The sequence below is a fragment of the Sabethes cyaneus genome, chromosome 2 (assembly GCF_943734655.1).
Source record: "Sabethes cyaneus chromosome 2, idSabCyanKW18_F2, whole genome shotgun sequence".
In the NCBI taxonomy this organism is placed as follows: Eukaryota; Metazoa; Arthropoda; class Insecta; order Diptera; family Culicidae; genus Sabethes; species Sabethes cyaneus.
Genome location: NC_071354.1, coordinates 70658399 through 70675847, shown reverse-complemented (window position 1 = coordinate 70675847; position 17449 = coordinate 70658399). Strand labels below are relative to the sequence as shown.

Below are 17449 nucleotides of genomic sequence, written 5' to 3'. Positions count from 1 at the left end.
TAGTGCAGCGGTTCCCAAATGGGGGTTCGCGAACCCCCAGGGGTTCGCCAAAACTTTAGTTCGCTGCAGAATAGTATAGGGAAATCCGTCAGGGGGTACGCGAACCGAAAAAAGGTTGGGAACCGCTGCTCTAGTGCATAACGTAATAATTCATTCCATTTCATTTCAATGTAAAATTATCAATTTACAACATACACTCCTGCTGTTTGCTATAACGTTCTAGAATAAATGCGTCTCAAAATTTACCAAACAATTCACGTTCCAAAAACAGTCGAGTTAGTACCGGAACGGGTTAATAAAACGCAGAAACTCTCGTGTATTCCGTGCATTTACGACGTAAAACAAAAACTTTCTTCTGAAAAAAATCAACAACAAACAGGCTTCCGTTGATCAACTCAATTTCGTCTAACGAGACCCATGTTTCACGTATCAATGAACAGATTCGTGATCAAAATCCCCTCTAGGACGATATCCTGTACCCTAACAAATCATCGTTCGGACAGGAACTGGAGCAATAATATCTCTTTTCTTAAATAAAAGAACAACCTTGCAAGCAGTTTTTCTCGATAAAAAGTCGGAAGCAATAAAAAGAACAGCTAGAAGCATGCCAGACGTGTGGATCCATTTCAGCGGAACAGTAGGAAAGACGTTAGCCATATTTTCTTTACTTTTTTTTGTTGCTCGTAACATTCTCAGTGTTCACATTATCCACGAAAAATCAACGCCCTTTGTGTTGCTGTGGAGGCAGCAGCGCACTCCTTGGAATAGCACATAACGTTCTACGCTTTTCTTCTTGGAAAGCAAAAAAAAATGCTACATGAAACAAGACAGCACACAAAGGGCTATTGGAGTGTCCGGGCCGAAGACAAATGGAAAAACGACTTTTCTTTCCGCTTCGGTTGCCTGCCTTACATTCGATGGAGAAACTTTTTTCTCGTTGTTGTCAGGTATGCGGCGGCTGCTGCGCGGGTGTTGCAGCCGTGCCGTACCGACCCAACCCAATCCGCTTCGCGGTATGGCTTCACGCAAAACGAAAGCTGGGCGGTAAACTGTGTCAACGGTATGTAATGAAAATTAGGCTGATGACATTCCGCCGAAAAGGACAGGAACTGCGATAATGAAAAATGGAGCTACGAGCACCCGGCAAGTCTAGTGAGGCGCGGAATGCCGAAGGCACGGCAGGTCGGAACAGGGCAGGTTGTCGAGTTTTCCCGGTAAAATGAAAAAGCGGTGCTCTTCTTTGTTTGTGTAGCTGGAAATTTTGTAACTGTTACTGCTGGGTCGTCATGGTACGGACAAAAGGGCGGTGGTATTTTTCGGTTTACAGCAGATCCATTTGGTGGTGATGTCCTTCAAAAGGGACGCAATCGTGCGGGCGTGTGCTGAGTGGGATAAAAAGATTACCGCATTTAGTTGAAATGCGAATTAACGATGTGTGCGACAGGTTTGTCGTGTGTCACAACTTCAGCCCGGGAGATGTAACAAAAAACTGGACACCAGTATTTTAGAATAATCTACCAAAAGAAATTTAAAGTGGGTTTATGGTTACGGGTTTGTAAACAAGAACCTTTATATTTCCGTTGTGACCGGACACGTCAAGGGACATCAGTCATGCATCATGTTTTTGCTTGATGATGAAGGGACACTGCTTCGAAAAAGATACGTTATACGTGCTTTCTGACGATGACGGAAAGCTCCATCATAATCTTGATGAAAACAGAAAAATAAACGTTTTCGTTAGGAACATACGACCAAAAAGTCATTTATAAACTCTAACAAAAGCAGCCGTCATTTGCTTTCATCTCCAGAAAAAGAAATTCCAACTCATAAGAAAGTATCTACATAACTACCAAAACATTTGTGAAGCTCTGTTTTCTCATCCGAATCTTGTTAGAGCACAAAATACCGAAAACGGGCGCCATTCGTTCTTTCTGTTGGTGCACGTGTTGTTATCTGATTCTGCACGATACACGTTTTCTGTGCTGACAGCTTCGTTGACATACCATCCCGGTAAAAGGCTTATCTCTGCGCTACAACTTTAACAAACTACCGAATGGCAGGCAGGAACTGTTTTCCGCTTCGGATAGCACTTCTAGCCCATCTCTGTGCACAAAGCATTAGTCGCTATATTTCCAAACAGAGCCCCCATTTGCATACCGTCAGGACAGGACAGTCAGGACGCCCACCAGTTGGCATTTTAGTTCTGACAGCATTTTTCCACTCAACTGCTCGGTTACGGCGATCAGCAGCAGCAGCAGTAGCAGCAGTAACGTTCATGTTGAGATGTAATTGAAAAAGTTTCGCTCAAAGAACTGAGCAAACCGTTTACGTGAGGGTGGAATGGAAAAAAAAGTTCCCACTCAAGTAGCAGCAGTAGAGGAGTTTTTTTCGCCCACTTTCACCACGCGTTGAACTTCTCAAATGTTACCTACCTACTTGTTCCGAAGTCGATTTCGAATTCCTGGAAACTTAATGATTCCTTGCGGATTATGGGAAAGATAATAGTAGTTTCATCGACTTAAAAGAAAGTTACGATTTGCTGCTTCACTAGACATATCTTAAACTTCTTTTCTTGGAGTGAGGTTTGAAAAGAGCAAAGGTTTTTCGTTGTGCACTATGGTACAGTTGTTCTCATGGTTCTCATCGATTTCAATTTTTCAAGTATGTTGCAATAAGGTAATTTTATCTTTGGTATTTTGAAAATATTAAAAGATATTTCAAATTAACTGTTATTGGAGTCCCTCATGGAGGTAACATGAGTCCACTGTTGTTCATTACTGAATTCTTAGTTTATTTTAAATTATATCCCTTTGTCTTATCCGCATAAAGTCTAGTAAATTATAGTTAAATTTTACAAAAAATGTATGAAGGTCTGTGTCTTGGGGCACGAACGAGAAACTCACGAAGGACTACGAAGGCAGGTTAAAATCGACAAAGCTAGATATTTTACCATTGTTTGTCACACAAATTTTTAAGTTACTGTATTGTAATAAATGCTCTGAAACGTTCCTTTAAATTTCACACAGGAAGACAAGTTTAAATTGCCTAAATGCTCGTGCTCTGAATATCAGTTTTATCCGTTTCTTAGAGTTTATAGTTCCACTAAAAGTTTCATTAGGCCACAATCGCACTTCTTTCTGGTGATTGGCGAGGATATCGCGTTTTGAAAATTTTTATGTGACTTGTAACACTAATCAACTTCAACTAACTGGCTTAAGACGAACGTTAACTGGTTTAAGGATGTTGTACCAAACGTAAAATATTTGTCATTGGACGCACAACTTACGGTTGAACGGAATAAATAGTCCGAGTTATCATTTACCACTGGTTCATATTCATCAATTTCCTTGAAAATTGTTGATATATAGCTCCATTTACTGTGACAGGTTGATTTGAAATATAATTGCCTTTTAACTAGCATACGAACAACGAGTTAAAATTCTGACAGTCAAAATATCATCAATTAGCTAACGTCCTCTGCACCAGTTTATCAGTTATTTTACATTTGACAGCAATACAATCGAAAGTATGTAAACAATTGCAAGCAACTACTTGTAAAGTAACAAATTAAACGCCCAAACCCCAAAACTTATTTTTGGATGAGACAGTCGCTAATTCTTCCTCACTTTGAAAATTGCGGCATCACGTCACCGGCATGAATATTCCGTCAACCCTTTATTCACATAAGACATCAGTTTTGAATAAATTCGTGCAGTATATGGATACAATCGGAAGAGAAATAGGGTTGGTCACACACTTCCAGGACATTAAATTGGACTAGGTTTAGCGCAGAATAAAGAAATCTAGTTGGAATGAGAAGATTTATCGCTTTTTCTGGCGCCCTTCCCTAACACAGACATCAAATTGGTCTAGCCCAAGCAACAATGTGAGTTTTATTGTACTCTTATTGCGGTTTTCAAGACCAATCTTGGTCTTAAATGCCATCATAAGAATGTAATAAAACCAAAATTGTTACTTGGGAGGTTAATACCGATCCTAAGAAATTTGGTTAAGACGAGAGAACAACGCAAAGCAAAGCCAGGGGTATAAACATTGAGAACTTGACCCTTCCTTATCGACAGACTTCGCAGCCAGTTATTAGAGTAATGGACAATTACAGGGCTAACGATACTACTGACTCCATAGCAGCACCTTCCAGCCGAGAGTCGAATATGCGACGAATGGCTTGTTAGGCCAGCATCGTAACGTGAAGCTAACTGGGCGGGTGGACGAGAGGACTTTATAGCTTTTTCTGACGTACTTCCCTAGCACAGATATCAAATTAGTATAAGTCTGACTTTCTGACCCGACAAACTTCGTATTGCCACAAATTAAACTGTGTTGTACATAAATCGTGAATCTCGGATGACCTTTGTCACAATTTCGAGTTTTGCCAGTTTCTGGGGAGCTCATGGGTGTTTTAATATATAAATTTTCCTCACAGTAAACTAGAAAACAACTACATTGCTTAGCCTGATAAAATAAAGCGGATAGCATTTAAATATTCGCCATCATTACAAACCATTTTGCCGAATACCATTTTGCGGAACACCAATTCTCGGTTGACTATAACGTGGAATATAGAGTTTTGCAGAATACCATTTCGCGAAAAACCTCTCGCGGGATGTACCATTTCACGGAAAATCTTTTCGTAGAAAGTACCATTTCGCAGGGGTGACCCAAATGAAGGAAAGTAATAGAGGTTAGTAGATCTAGAAAAATAAATAAACCTAGCTAGAGGTGATCTCTACGGGGGGCTGCCCCCGCAGTGGCCGGCGCTTCCGACGACAGATCGCCAGCAACAATCGCGGCCTGTGACCATCTCGCTCTGAATCATCTAATGTTACTATTGATAGTTTTTGGTGGTCTTGTTATTGACTAATGTTTTATGAAAGAGTCTTAAATAAGTCTTAAAGTTCGATTAGTTTTTGAGTTACGCAAAAATTTCTGTTTTATTTGTATGAGAGTCCTTATCCCCCTGCCCCTGCCTGATGAGGGGTCTCAAACCATCATAAAAAAATTCCTGCATCCAAAATCCACCACATGCCAAATTTGGTTCCATTTGATTAATTAGTTCTCGATTTATAAGAAAATTTGTCCTTAATTTGTATAGGAGCCCCCCTCCTAAAGTGGGGAGGGGTCCTAATTCACCATAGAAAAAAAATCTTGCCTCCAAAAACCTTCGCATGCCAAATTTGGTTCCATTTGGTTGAATGGTTCTCGAGTTATGAGGAAATTTGTATTTTATTTGTATGGAAGCCCGCCCCTATTAAATGGGAGAGGGGTCATAATCCCCCTTCTAAAGAGGGGAGGGGTCTCAATTCACCATAGAAAAAATTATTGTTTCCAAAAACACCCACATGGCAAATTTTGTTCCATTTGCTTGATTAGTTATCGAGTTATGCAGAAATTTGTGTTTCATTTCTATGGGAGCCCCCCCTCTTAGTAGAGGGAGGGGTCTCTAACCATCATAAGAACCTTCCCTGGCCCCAAAAACCCAAACATGCCAATTTTCACGCCGATCGGTTCAGTAGTTTTCGTTTCTATAAGGAACATACGGACAGACAGACAGACAGAAATCAATTTTTATAGGTATAGATTGTCGTAATGAATCTGCGACCTGTTTTATTTGTATGAAAGTCCTTATCCTCCTACTACAGGGGTAAGGGGTCTCAAACCATCATAAAATAAATTTATGCCTCCAAAAACCACCACCTGCAAAATTTGGTTCCATTTGCTTAATTAGTTCTCGAGTTCTGAAGGAATTTTTGCTTCATTTGGATAGGAGCTCCCCCCCCCTCCTTGTTAAAAGACGGATGGGTCTCAGTACACCGTAGAAATTCCTGCCAAATTTCTGCTTTCTAAAATCCCCGCATGCCAAATTTGGTTCCATTTGCTTGATTAGTTCTAGAGTTATGAGGAAATTTGTATTTCATTTGTATGGGTGGGAGCCCCCCTCTTAGAAGAGGAAGGGGTCTCAGTACACCATAGAAAAAGTTCTTTCCTCCAAAAACAGCCACATGTCAAATTTGGTTCCTTTTGCTCGATTTGTTCTCGTTCATTTGTGAAGAGTGTAGGAGCCCCCCCCTCTTACGTTCTACATAAAATTGCTCTCTTACCCCCTCAATAAAATTGCTGGTCATTTTATCTATCCAACGACATATAAATGTAATGTCGTGTCGCATATCAAAAAACATCAGCATTCGATAAAATAGCGATTGGCGATCATCTCATGTCTTTCAGAGGCCATATGACCGATTCCAGGTCCCGGACAAGTTCCTCCGAAATCCGTTCCGTGCTTGAATCAGAAAAGAAACTCTCCCCGGACCCGGAACCGGTCATACGGCCTCTGAGAGACATGAGCTGATCACCAATCACTATTTTGTCGAATGCTGATGTTTTTTGATATGCGACGGGCTACGGGAACCGGTTCCGGATTCATAGTGTCCCCCCGGATCCGGATGGCGCGCAGCATGGCTCATAACTGCGACAAAGTAACTGATATGTCCACAGTCGATGATATGTTTACAAAAATCAATAGATTTCAAACAAATTTTAGATATTTGGCAACTTTAGCTAAAAAAGCCATATCTCGGTCTCCCAAGGAACTCCGGAATAACTCCGGGGCCATATGACATATGGCCATCATCTATAGATATTATGAAAATAGAAAATATTTTCGGTAAAATTCCCAAATTTGGTGAAAAAATATTAAAAGATAAAAAAGTTATGGCCATTTTAGTGAATTTTGCGGTGCTAAAAATGATGTAGACCTTAGAGGGGTTAATTCCATCCAACAAATGATGAAAATTAGAATGGCTTTACTTACTACGACGGGAATTAGAAATAAACCCTAATCAATATTGTCACCAGGTCATTTGTTCAACGGTCGTACCGAGCCGGTCTATTCGAATAGGGTACCGAGTCATTTTTTCACAATTTATCTTTTCCATTGAGTGAATTACCAATCGATAAAAGATTGTAGTTTATTATTTTCGGTAAAACTCCTGTCGTAGGCAGTCAGCTTTGACGTATGTTTCATCATCCTTCGCACAACAGTTATATCTGCTCAACATCTCCGTATAGAATTTTCTAGCGCGGGTTTTGGTAACAGTTTGTTAGTGTTTATTGCAGTTTGGAAAGTTTTGAACCTTATAGGCAAGTAATCCAGATTTTGCCTTGACTTTTTGGACGTAGCTTCTTGGTAACATTAAGTGTGGAACTATTGGGATTTCGAGTGAAATCTCAATGTTGACTTTTTCCTCCGCCTACTCGTAAGCTGTTCCTGGTTTCCTTGCAATGGTTTATCATGCAACGTCAATAAACCCTTGATACTTTTCAACACTCTTGAAATGTTTTTTTAACGGTAGTCTTTTCCAACCGACGGAAGAAACAGAAGAAGAAAGTATTAAAATCAAAAGTGTTTATAGTATCCAAACTGAGTGGGAAAAGTCGTGAAGAGAAAAGATCGGAAAACTAAGGGAGAGTCTTTGAAGCAACGCTTAGTAAAATTATATAACGTTCCTCTTCACCCAAGCTAGGGGATCCGCTGATCGAACCAAGCTATAATGGAAGCCAATTATAATCAGATTCGAACCCAACTTTTCCCTCAGGTACGATGATCTCGCGGAACTTTTCAAGATTTGTGCGTAGCCCGCAAATGCCATCTCCATGGACACATAACCCTCTTCACTATTTAAAACAAAATCGAGCCAGAACCTTATGGCAATATCTAAAAATCGGAACTATGAGCTCTTGCCTCGGAAAGGCGCAGCAACCCAGAAGGGGAAGCTGTCAAAGCTCCGACTCCAGGTCTGGGAGTCGTGAAGGGGGCACGGAAGGCCTTTTTTGCTTCCGAGTCCCAGGGCGTTGTGGTTACGGAGGGGATTTCGGATGTGTGGATTGACCTATCACCAAAACGTACCTTTTCTGGTTAGTTTATTCGACGTAAACGGAGGGGGTGGTTGCCGTAGGCTACACGTTGAGTGGACGTATTTGGCGTGGCCAGATTTTACGATGAACTGGTTACGTCTAGTGTGTCGCAAAGCGGGTCACTCGACGCTTCGCTGAGGTTAGGTGAGGTTATGTTTAAAGCTGCTGACTGGATAACGCTCACCGTGATCCCGTTTCCACGAGATCGGCGTTTACGGTGTTGAATAATGTGAGTACCTGCGGCCCAGGAGTCCCGCAACTGCTGTCGTTATGGACGCTAGTCAATCCCCGAGTCGTTGGTGCGTGCGTGACGAGGATGCGATTAGTGGCTTTGGTTACGTCTGCTGCGATCCCGTTTTAACGGACTGGTTGTCCGCTGTGCTGATTGGACCCTCCAGGGGAAATAGTCCAGTTCCGGAGGTTCAGTGATGACGTTCCGGCTCGTCGAAGAAACTTGAAGAACCCGAGCTCGTTTTAACGTGGCCAAGCCACTCACTTAATAACGTCTCGCCCAAGCGAAAAAGGTGCGTTCGCTTCGATGTCTCGATCAGCGCTCTCGAGCTGAGCCTTGGTTCGCCAGCTCAAGATCGGCTTTTCCGTAAAACTCTCCACACAGCCGACTTCCTGGCTCGATTCAACAGTTCAGTGGGATGGCTCACCGCCGCGCCCTCTGCATGTCGAAATGCTGAACGTGTCGTATTCACCACCCAATACAATCCGATTTTAAGCTATCTGTACATAATTAGGGCCCTACATTGCCACACAAAATAAAGTTACCGACGAACGGTAACAGAACTCAGTCAACAAACAAAATTTGAAGAATCTCTAAGCTGGTACCCGTCGTGATGTATGGCTGGCCCATCTTGCAGCACCCACAGATAGGCTGTCAAACCGAAAATTCTTTGGCGAATTTGTCTACCTTCTTCTTACTTTCCTCTGTAGGTACGGTCAACCATGATGTGGCACCTTAAAACTCCTTCCCCGGCAACAGCTTTGTGTTCCTGGTGTAAAAAAGGGCTGCCGTGTTTTGTTTGTCATTCCGGTTCGGAGCCTTCCGGACCCTGCAGACGTGGAGGGCAGCACGATTCATCGTTGTTTGAAGAAACTAGATAAAACCATCCGCCTTCTTTGCCACATAACCACGACCACCGATTGGTCGTCTAGGTGTCCTGGATAGACTTTAACACTGGGTGCACCATCGAATGACGGATTCCCAGGTATTTTCCGATCTACTCTGGGGGACACAGTCGAATTTTCCACAGAAGACCTTATGATTTTTGGCGGATCTACTCTTACTCCAATGCCATCTCACAGTTATTAACAGATTATAACGAAATTCTGCCAATGTTAACCTTACACATTTACACCATTACACCCCACGGAATTTCATCAATTTTTGAAAACACTAAAAATTTACAAACTAATCAGTGTGTGTCACATTTTTCGAGTATAGTTTTGAGCAGTGGCAGCAATTGATTTCACTGTCACTGCCTGTCTTACCCTACTTTTCAACTAAACTACTTTTCGTATTACAATACCAAGTTAGTCGGTAGGAAATGCGCACATTATTTTAACCAGTTATCATAACTGCTAGACAAAAACGAGATCGACATCGATAGCATTCCTTCACATCCGCATTCAAGGTTTTTGTTGGATATTCATTTCCGATAAACACCAACGACCTTTACCAGACGGGGCAATGAAACATTTGTCGATAACAAGCAGCCAGTACCCCTTCAATATGGAGTTGCTCGCCCTATCGGCAGGCAGTCTGCGGACTGGCAGCCCCTTCAGCAGCGCCCGTCTGTATTTGCCCATGAGGAGCAATCTTCCTTTGATGTTGATCCGACAGTCCTCCGCAGCGGCGCGGCGGTTCTGTTGAACTGTCCATAGTGTAAACATTCGATGAACGATTGCATCCAGCAATAGCTGGCCGTAACGCGCACATGCCCGACCCGTTTGTTTCCGTCTGTGGTTGAAATCTATTTGGTCGGAAAATATGAATGAATACCCGGCGAACGAACTCTCATTCGGTAGAGAGAATGAAAACCATACAGAAGGCATCAAAAATTGGATCTTTGATCGTTGACAGCGCGCTTGGCTCACATCTCTCGTGTGTGTGGTGGCGGTGAAAGATAAACAAACACGCTGGCTGGAACGATTCCACGAGGGAAGTAAGCAAGGCCATTCTCGCGTCGGGTTTGTTTTACGGGAACAATGTCGATAACGATATCACTTTATATATCGTTAGTAGTGATAACACAATTTACCTAATTGTTTGTAACGATCAAATACCTATGGTATGCCGTGTAACAAGAAGAAAGCAGTCTAGCTGCAGCAAGATTTTCATTGGGATAAACAAATCATTTGTTTTCGTCCGACACCGGTAATTTCCGAAGGCACACATACACGTAGTAGGTGCTATGTTTTACACAAAGCACTCAAGCTGATTATCGCTAGGGATGAGCTGAAGCCAAACCGGTAAGACCGGAGCCGACAGTTTATCAGTAAAGATAAACAAAGTGAAATATATATAGACGTGCCTTGGAATGATAGAGACGTGGTTTATTGATATTTTCTTATCACCTTCCTGTGTGCGAGCCGCATGTGATGTAAATCATAATCAGAGGATATTAAGATTGTGCCGCCGCTATGTTTACTAGGTACAGCAGATTGGATTGCGTAAAAGCTGGCAAGAGGAGAAGGAATGGTTATAAATTTTGTGCGCAACATTTGGATAAATAAATCCTGGAAATTTGATTACACTTGTTTGAGGAAATACTTCAGCTTGAATAATCAACTTGGTTTGTTTGGAATGCTTTGCTATTTGAGAATTCATATACAAATCCAGTCGGTATTTTAACCGAAAACTTGCCGTGTATATTATTAGGAATTGTGTGAATGCAGTTTCTATTTTGTTTGAGAGATTTTAGAGTGTGAATATATATAATAAAGCAATTCCAAATTACTTTTGGGTCATTTCACGTGGAGTGCACGAGAAAAAGATCAAACGTATAATCGAGCTTATCGGTTTTGAACTAAATTTGGTCAGATTGTTCATTTTAAATCAGCAAGTGGGTATGAAATGGGGAAGGCAAACAAGAAAGCGACCAACATAGCTCTTGCCATCTCAAGCCCCTACCTAGCGCCTCAACGAGGCCATATTCGGTAATGCTCTATTGAGTAGCTAAGCTAGGAGGTGCAATGATACGTGGCTGATTTCAAAACTGCGATTTTGGGCAGACGGCTGAGCCTCACGGCCAGGTAAGCCTAATATATTATTCTAATAATTTGTTTTAGCTCATCAAGCGCCTCCTACTGTACAGTGAAAACTTTGGCCGTGACAAGTTTAAATAATGCACATGAATATCAGAATGAAGAATTAAATTAATTATTGGATATTAGATGCACTGAAGGAAACTCAAATGACGCAATTATAATTCATTCCACGGATTTTCTAGTTTTGCCCATATATGCTCCATTTCATTTTATTTTTACGCTTATATATTCATATCGTATATTACAGGGTACATGAGCACCGATGAAGATCGCGTGAGTCGCATCCTCGTAAAGTAGGTGTTCAATTAACGTACCCATTTCTACAATCGTAAGGACCTGGCCAGGTGTATGGTGTACTTACGGGTACGCCATATCAGCCACCCATGGTGTGTACGGTTGTCTATGCTATGCTATGCTATGCTATTGTGTATTTTGCAAGCCCTGCATTTGGGGCCGGTTTGACCTCCCCTCGTTTAATGAGAGCACCTCCTTTTTTAAAGAATAGACCCGTTTTGATCAAATCCTCTTAGTTTCTTTTACCTCTGGTAACATTCGATTCAGAAAGGAAATATCACATTTTCAATGAAAAATTTCCCAAGCAATCAAAAAATTATTAGTTTTCAATCGAACAAGTTTTGAAACCACAAACAATCTGTCATGGTTTTAATTGGCAGATAAATTTTTATATTATCTGCGTAGCACAGCCAGGAGCCATCTGTTCCAGGAGGCAACAATCGAGTGACGTCGTTCACAAACAGCGAGTATAGCAAAGGTCCTAAAATGCTACCTTATGGAACTCGAGGACTATTCTGGAACCATATCGATTGAGTAGGGCCCAATTTTACAGAGATTTTTCGAGTGCGTAGATATTAGCAGTTACAATTAGCTTCGAAGTACGATGCTAGTCTAACAAGCCTGTCAACGTATGTTCGAATCCCGGTTGGGCGATGCTGCTAGAGTCAGAACGATCGACCATCGAGCACGTTGCGCACCTCTGCGTCTGGCACCAACCGGATTCGAGGCGAAAACCATTTTTGCGGGGTTACTGTCCGGCATTCTCACAACATGTCCCGCCCATTGTAACCTTCCAACTTTAGCAACTTTATGGATATTAGGTTCGCCGAAGAGCTGCGCCAGCTCATGGTTCATCCTTCTCCTTCATACACCGTTCTCACATACCCCGCTAAAGATGGTCCTAGGCACATGACGTTCAGACACGGCCAGTGCTTTAAAGTCCCCGTCGAGCATAGTCCACGTTTCGTGCCGGTAGAGGACTACCAGTCTTGTTGGCGTTTTGAACATGGTACATTTGGTACGGGAGTGAAGCTTACCAGACCTTAGGGTCTTGTGGAGTCCGAAGTAAGCACGACTTCCGGTAAGAATACGACTGCATATTTCTCTGCTGCAGTTGCTATTCGACGTCATCAACAACCCGAGGTATACAAATTCGTCCACCACCTCGAACTCGTCTCCGTCGAATACCACACTATTGCCTATGCGAGCTCGATCGCGCTCGGTTCCTCCTGCTAACAGATACTTGGTTTTCAACGTATTCACCTTTACTGCTTCACGGTTCAGTTTGGTATATTGCTCAGCAACCGCCTGGAACGTCCTTCCGACAATGTCCACATCGTCAGCGAAACAGATAAATTAGTTAGATCTGTTGAAGATCGTACCCCGCATATTAAAGCCCGCACGTTTCATAACACCTTCTAGTGCGATGCTGAATAGGAGACAGAAAATACCCTCGCCTTGTCGAAGTCCCCTGTATGTTTCGAACGGGCTTGATAACGCGCCCGAAATCCTCACACAGCACCGAACACCATCCATCGTGGCCTTAATCAGTCTTGTCAGCTTATCGGGAAAGCCGTTTTTGTCCATAATCTTCCATAGCTCTTCACGGTCGATAGTATCGTAGGCGGCCTTGAAATCTATGAATAGGGTGGTGCTTAGGGATTTGGTATTCGCGACACTTTTGGACCGGCTTAATAAATACCCACGAATCTGCTTGCTAGCGGCGAAGGACGGCTACAGATGAGCTGAGAAAGCACTTTATAGGTGGATTTCAGAATGGTGATCGCTCGATAGTTCTCACATTCCAAATTGTCGCCCGTCTTGTAAAATTTTTGGGCATATTACACCCTCCTTCCACTCTCCTCCGCTAGCTTTTCTGTTTCCCAGATCCTCACTAACAGTCTGATATTCCGTCTCCGCGCTATTCAGGTGTTGCTTCCACCTTTCGATCACGTCACGGTCATCCGACAAGATCCCTCCATCTTCATCTCGACATGTTTCGGCTCGATGCACGAAGCCTTTGCGAGATACATTAAGTTTCTTGTAGAATTTACGCGTTTCCTGACAATGATACAGCTGTTCCATGTCCTCAAACTCCATTTATCTAGGCGACGCTTCTCTTCTCTGGCCGTCGATGGCCGTTTTTGTTCGTACGCGGGTGTGCGTTGAACTTTCCAATAACCGGTCTGAATTCCTCTTCCTGGCCCACCTGAGCGTTAAGGTCTCTCCGATGACGATTTTGACGTCATGTTTTGGGCAGTTGTCGTATACGCTGCGCGTAAAAAGCGTCCTTATCGTCCACGACACTTCCTAGGTGTTGGATATGCACGTTGATAATGCTAATGTTGAAGAAACGGCCTCTAATTCTCAACTTGCACATACGGCTGTCGATTGGTCACGCATTTTTGCATGTCACCCATCATGATAAAAGCTGTACCCAGCTCGTGTATATTACCCCAGCTTTGGTAGATGGTGTATCCATCTCTATACAAATGTACCATAGACCCCTTCCAGGATATTTCCGCGCTGTAGCGCTGCATACAATTTCGCGGGCCTTCATAGAAGACGGAAGTGTATCGCGGGGAAGCATCAGTAGAGCACCTCGTAGGCAGTTTTTTGAGATTATGTTAGTTGACAGCAACGGAGGAGAAACTGGATTCTATGACAGATGTCTTGATGTGTGTGCTAAAATTACTAGGCTTTATTAGGCGCGCAGTACCCCTGGCTTCGACCAGACATATATCAGTGTTTTACCTACTTGGGTATTTCGCCAAGAAGTTGTAGTTATTCAGGACTGGAGTATTAAATGGGCGCTATCCACAGCACAGAATAGACAGTACCATACAATGTACCATTCATTCGAGTTTACTAGACCAGATGTGGTTTAATATATCACAAAACATTTTGCTTCAGCTTTGCTTTTATGGCAGATTTAAAACTTTTCATACAGCGGATGTTTCTTGTTTGTTCCCAAAAGCTTGTTGTACAACTTATACTTCCTTGAGGACCTCCAGTCGATATGTGGCATAAGAGGCTGCTGCATTCTCCAATTGTTGCGAATTGATAGCATAAGATAGCTTTCCAATAATTTCTTAACATCCCCTCTTATACCATATATTTCCAGCAGTCCGGAAATTAGCCAGTATCATGACCAGTTTACAGGTAGGATCCTGAGAATTCTATAACAGGATACTTAGCTTGTTAGTAAAAGGATGTAGACATTTTGACGAGCCAAGAATATCCGTTTCCAGGGTTTCTGTATAATAAAGTGAAGAGATGACGATGACGATACGATGACAGGTTTGTTAGCGAATGATCTTCATTGAAGCTATACTTTGCCACCTTTATTTAAAGTTGTGCCACCTCTGCCATATATTCAGAATATTGTAGAGTAATTATTTTGACCCACGTTTTAGTCATCGGTTTTCCATCAAACTAGTTCATCTGCTGTTTAGGGCAACGTTTCAATAATAAGCTATGCTCAGCTTGTTTGTTTCGGTTCTGTAATATCTGCTCAATTCCGCGGTTTTCTTCAATTAAAAGCTAAAACTGAAAACTAAGCCCCGAAAAACAAGGAAAAAGACCTGTTGAGGTTTAAAAAAAAGTTGTTAAAATATAACAACTTGGCTATCTCATGTTATCGTTTTTCATCCCAATTTGACTAGAAAGTACAACCTAAAAAGATCCCCCCATCACCCCGACATTGACCTAAGCTTCGAACACAATCCATATACAGTGAGGCTAAGCCGACAGAAGCTATGTTATCGAGTTTGCATAAACCGTACAGTGCTGTCCTATGGCTTTCTTCACGTTACCCGCTGGCCAAAATTCCGCAACTCACTCTTCATGTTCAGTGTTTCTGTCTGTCTAGCCTAGGTTCACTTATCAAGTGAAGGTACCAGTTTTGCAGATTTCGGTAAAAAGCCGGCAGCAGTTGAGCCACACTACCAGAGTACTGACGTAGGTATATCGTAGCTTGCCACTTGGCTGGCTTTCCTATCGTACCTGCAGCATGTGTGTGCAGTAGCACCGTCCGTCTAGTCAACCGACGACGGGATGAGTACGCCGGCTGTTCGTAGCGAGCGAGCGAAACCACATTCAATTCGTAGCTGGGTTGAACGTACTTGAAACGAAAATTTCAATCTACAGAGCAAGCCGGTGCCAGGCGCTTTCCGACAATAAACGGCGGTTCTCGTGTGCTTCACAATGGATAGCAATATTGTACTGGAGCACCATTTATGCGATAGACTACAACATGATAAGAACAATGCAACGATGCCTACCTTTCCGCCGACCGTCAGCTGGTAACCCATGATTGTAGGTGCTTTCAGCTGAACCGGGCATATGAATCCTAGATCTCGGTGGCTGCCGCCGATATTCGCAACAGACCCGGAGGGGACATTCTTGCGCGGAACGTGCGGCTTCGTCGCATGCATGGAACTCGTCGGCATCGGAGTACTTTCTGACGAGTTATTTTGTGAAACGCACAACTCCTTGCCGTCTTCAGGAAACTTGCTGCACTCTAGATTTTCCGGCCATTGAAAGTCAAAAGTTCTCATAATCGTTTCACAAACGCGAGCACTTTCGCACAGGCTGCGACAGGGCGGTATAGGGAAGTTAAGGATCGTGCAAACAGGTGCATACAGCGTGCACAGGAAAAACTTCAGATCCGGACTGCAGTCAATTTTAACAAGTGGTATGAACTGGTGTACTTCCAATGCAGCCTCTTCTTGCTTCGTGTGGCCAATTAGATTTGGCATAATGGTTTTGTTGTATTGAATATCATTGCAAAACGGAATGGTAATCGGTTCACATCGATTGTGATGCTGCATATCATCCGCGCTAATGCTGGAAATCTCATGGGCAACTCCAAACGAGTCCTGCTGCTGGATTGATAATCCCAAATTTGCGTAACCCAGCAGCAGAACAATAGAGCCTAAGTTGAAACACATTTTTCCCATTTTGCATAAACGAATTTCCTAAAGCCTCTGCTTTATACACTCCACTGAATGGCTCTTAACTTTATTACACTTCACACACTTTTGTGTTGATTTACCACACACACCATCGGCATCGGTCGTTTACTTCAATGCAATACACAACACATGGAAACTTTACGATAATTCTCAACACAAACACAATTACTGCTGCCACTCTTGCGTGCGAAGGCGAAGGAGCTTCTTTGGCAGCCGCTGATGATGATGCTATTGATACTTCCTGCACCTTGCGTATATTTTTAGACGCACCCGTTCACTCACACCACCGTAAGGCGCGTAATTTACAGCATTCTACTCCTCGGTCGCACTTGAATGCAATAAACCCGATCTTTCTCTTATTGCCGGACCATTCACCCCGCGCGTAACTTTCTTTGACTTTACTGGTGTTTCATGCCGAAAGTAACTTCTAAGCGTAGAATCAGCCTTCGAGTCAGTTACTAGTCCTTGTTTTGAGTAACCCGTTGAGACGGTACGGTGTTCCACGTACGAATAAGTAACGGACCAAACACTGGAAATACTCTAAATTTACACCTAAACGATGCTATCTCACTAGAATAATCCTATAAGACTTCGTCCGCAAACGAAACGGAAATACAGGAATCACACCGACGGCGGAAGCGTCCGAAATACAACTAAAGACAAGTGGCAGGCAAACAGCGAGCCAACACACGACTGTCTGACAGCAGCGGCAGACGGCATTTACACATGTGTTTGTCTGCACTTCGCTGCTGCTGGCCGAATGTTTTGGCTGTGCTGTCTGTCGAATCATCGCGCTGTTCGAAGCAAACGGTAATTTCCCTCCCGTTTACGCAAGTGTTAGTATCGGCTGACGATGTAAACAACCAGCCAGTCAGCATAGTGGAGAAATGCGCATCAACACCAACAACGTGTTGGGTGGAAACTGGGAGGAAACGAGGGTGGCAGTTCTCCTCCCGGCAGCATACGAT

The 17449-nt window shown here is 42.9% G+C and overlaps 1 protein-coding gene across 1 annotated transcript in view; it reads right to left on the bottom strand.

The window, feature by feature from the left end:
* Positions 1-16869, bottom strand: part of LOC128735551 (frizzled-like) — a 270534-nt gene extending 253665 nt beyond the window's left edge. Inside the window, exon 1 of the mRNA XM_053830033.1 lies at positions 15789-16869. Coding sequence (XP_053686008.1) covers positions 15789-16466 — 678 coding nt within the window. The 5' untranslated portion in view covers positions 16467-16869. The remainder of the gene's footprint in view (positions 1-15788) is intronic.
* Positions 16870-17449: the final 580 nt, after the last annotated feature.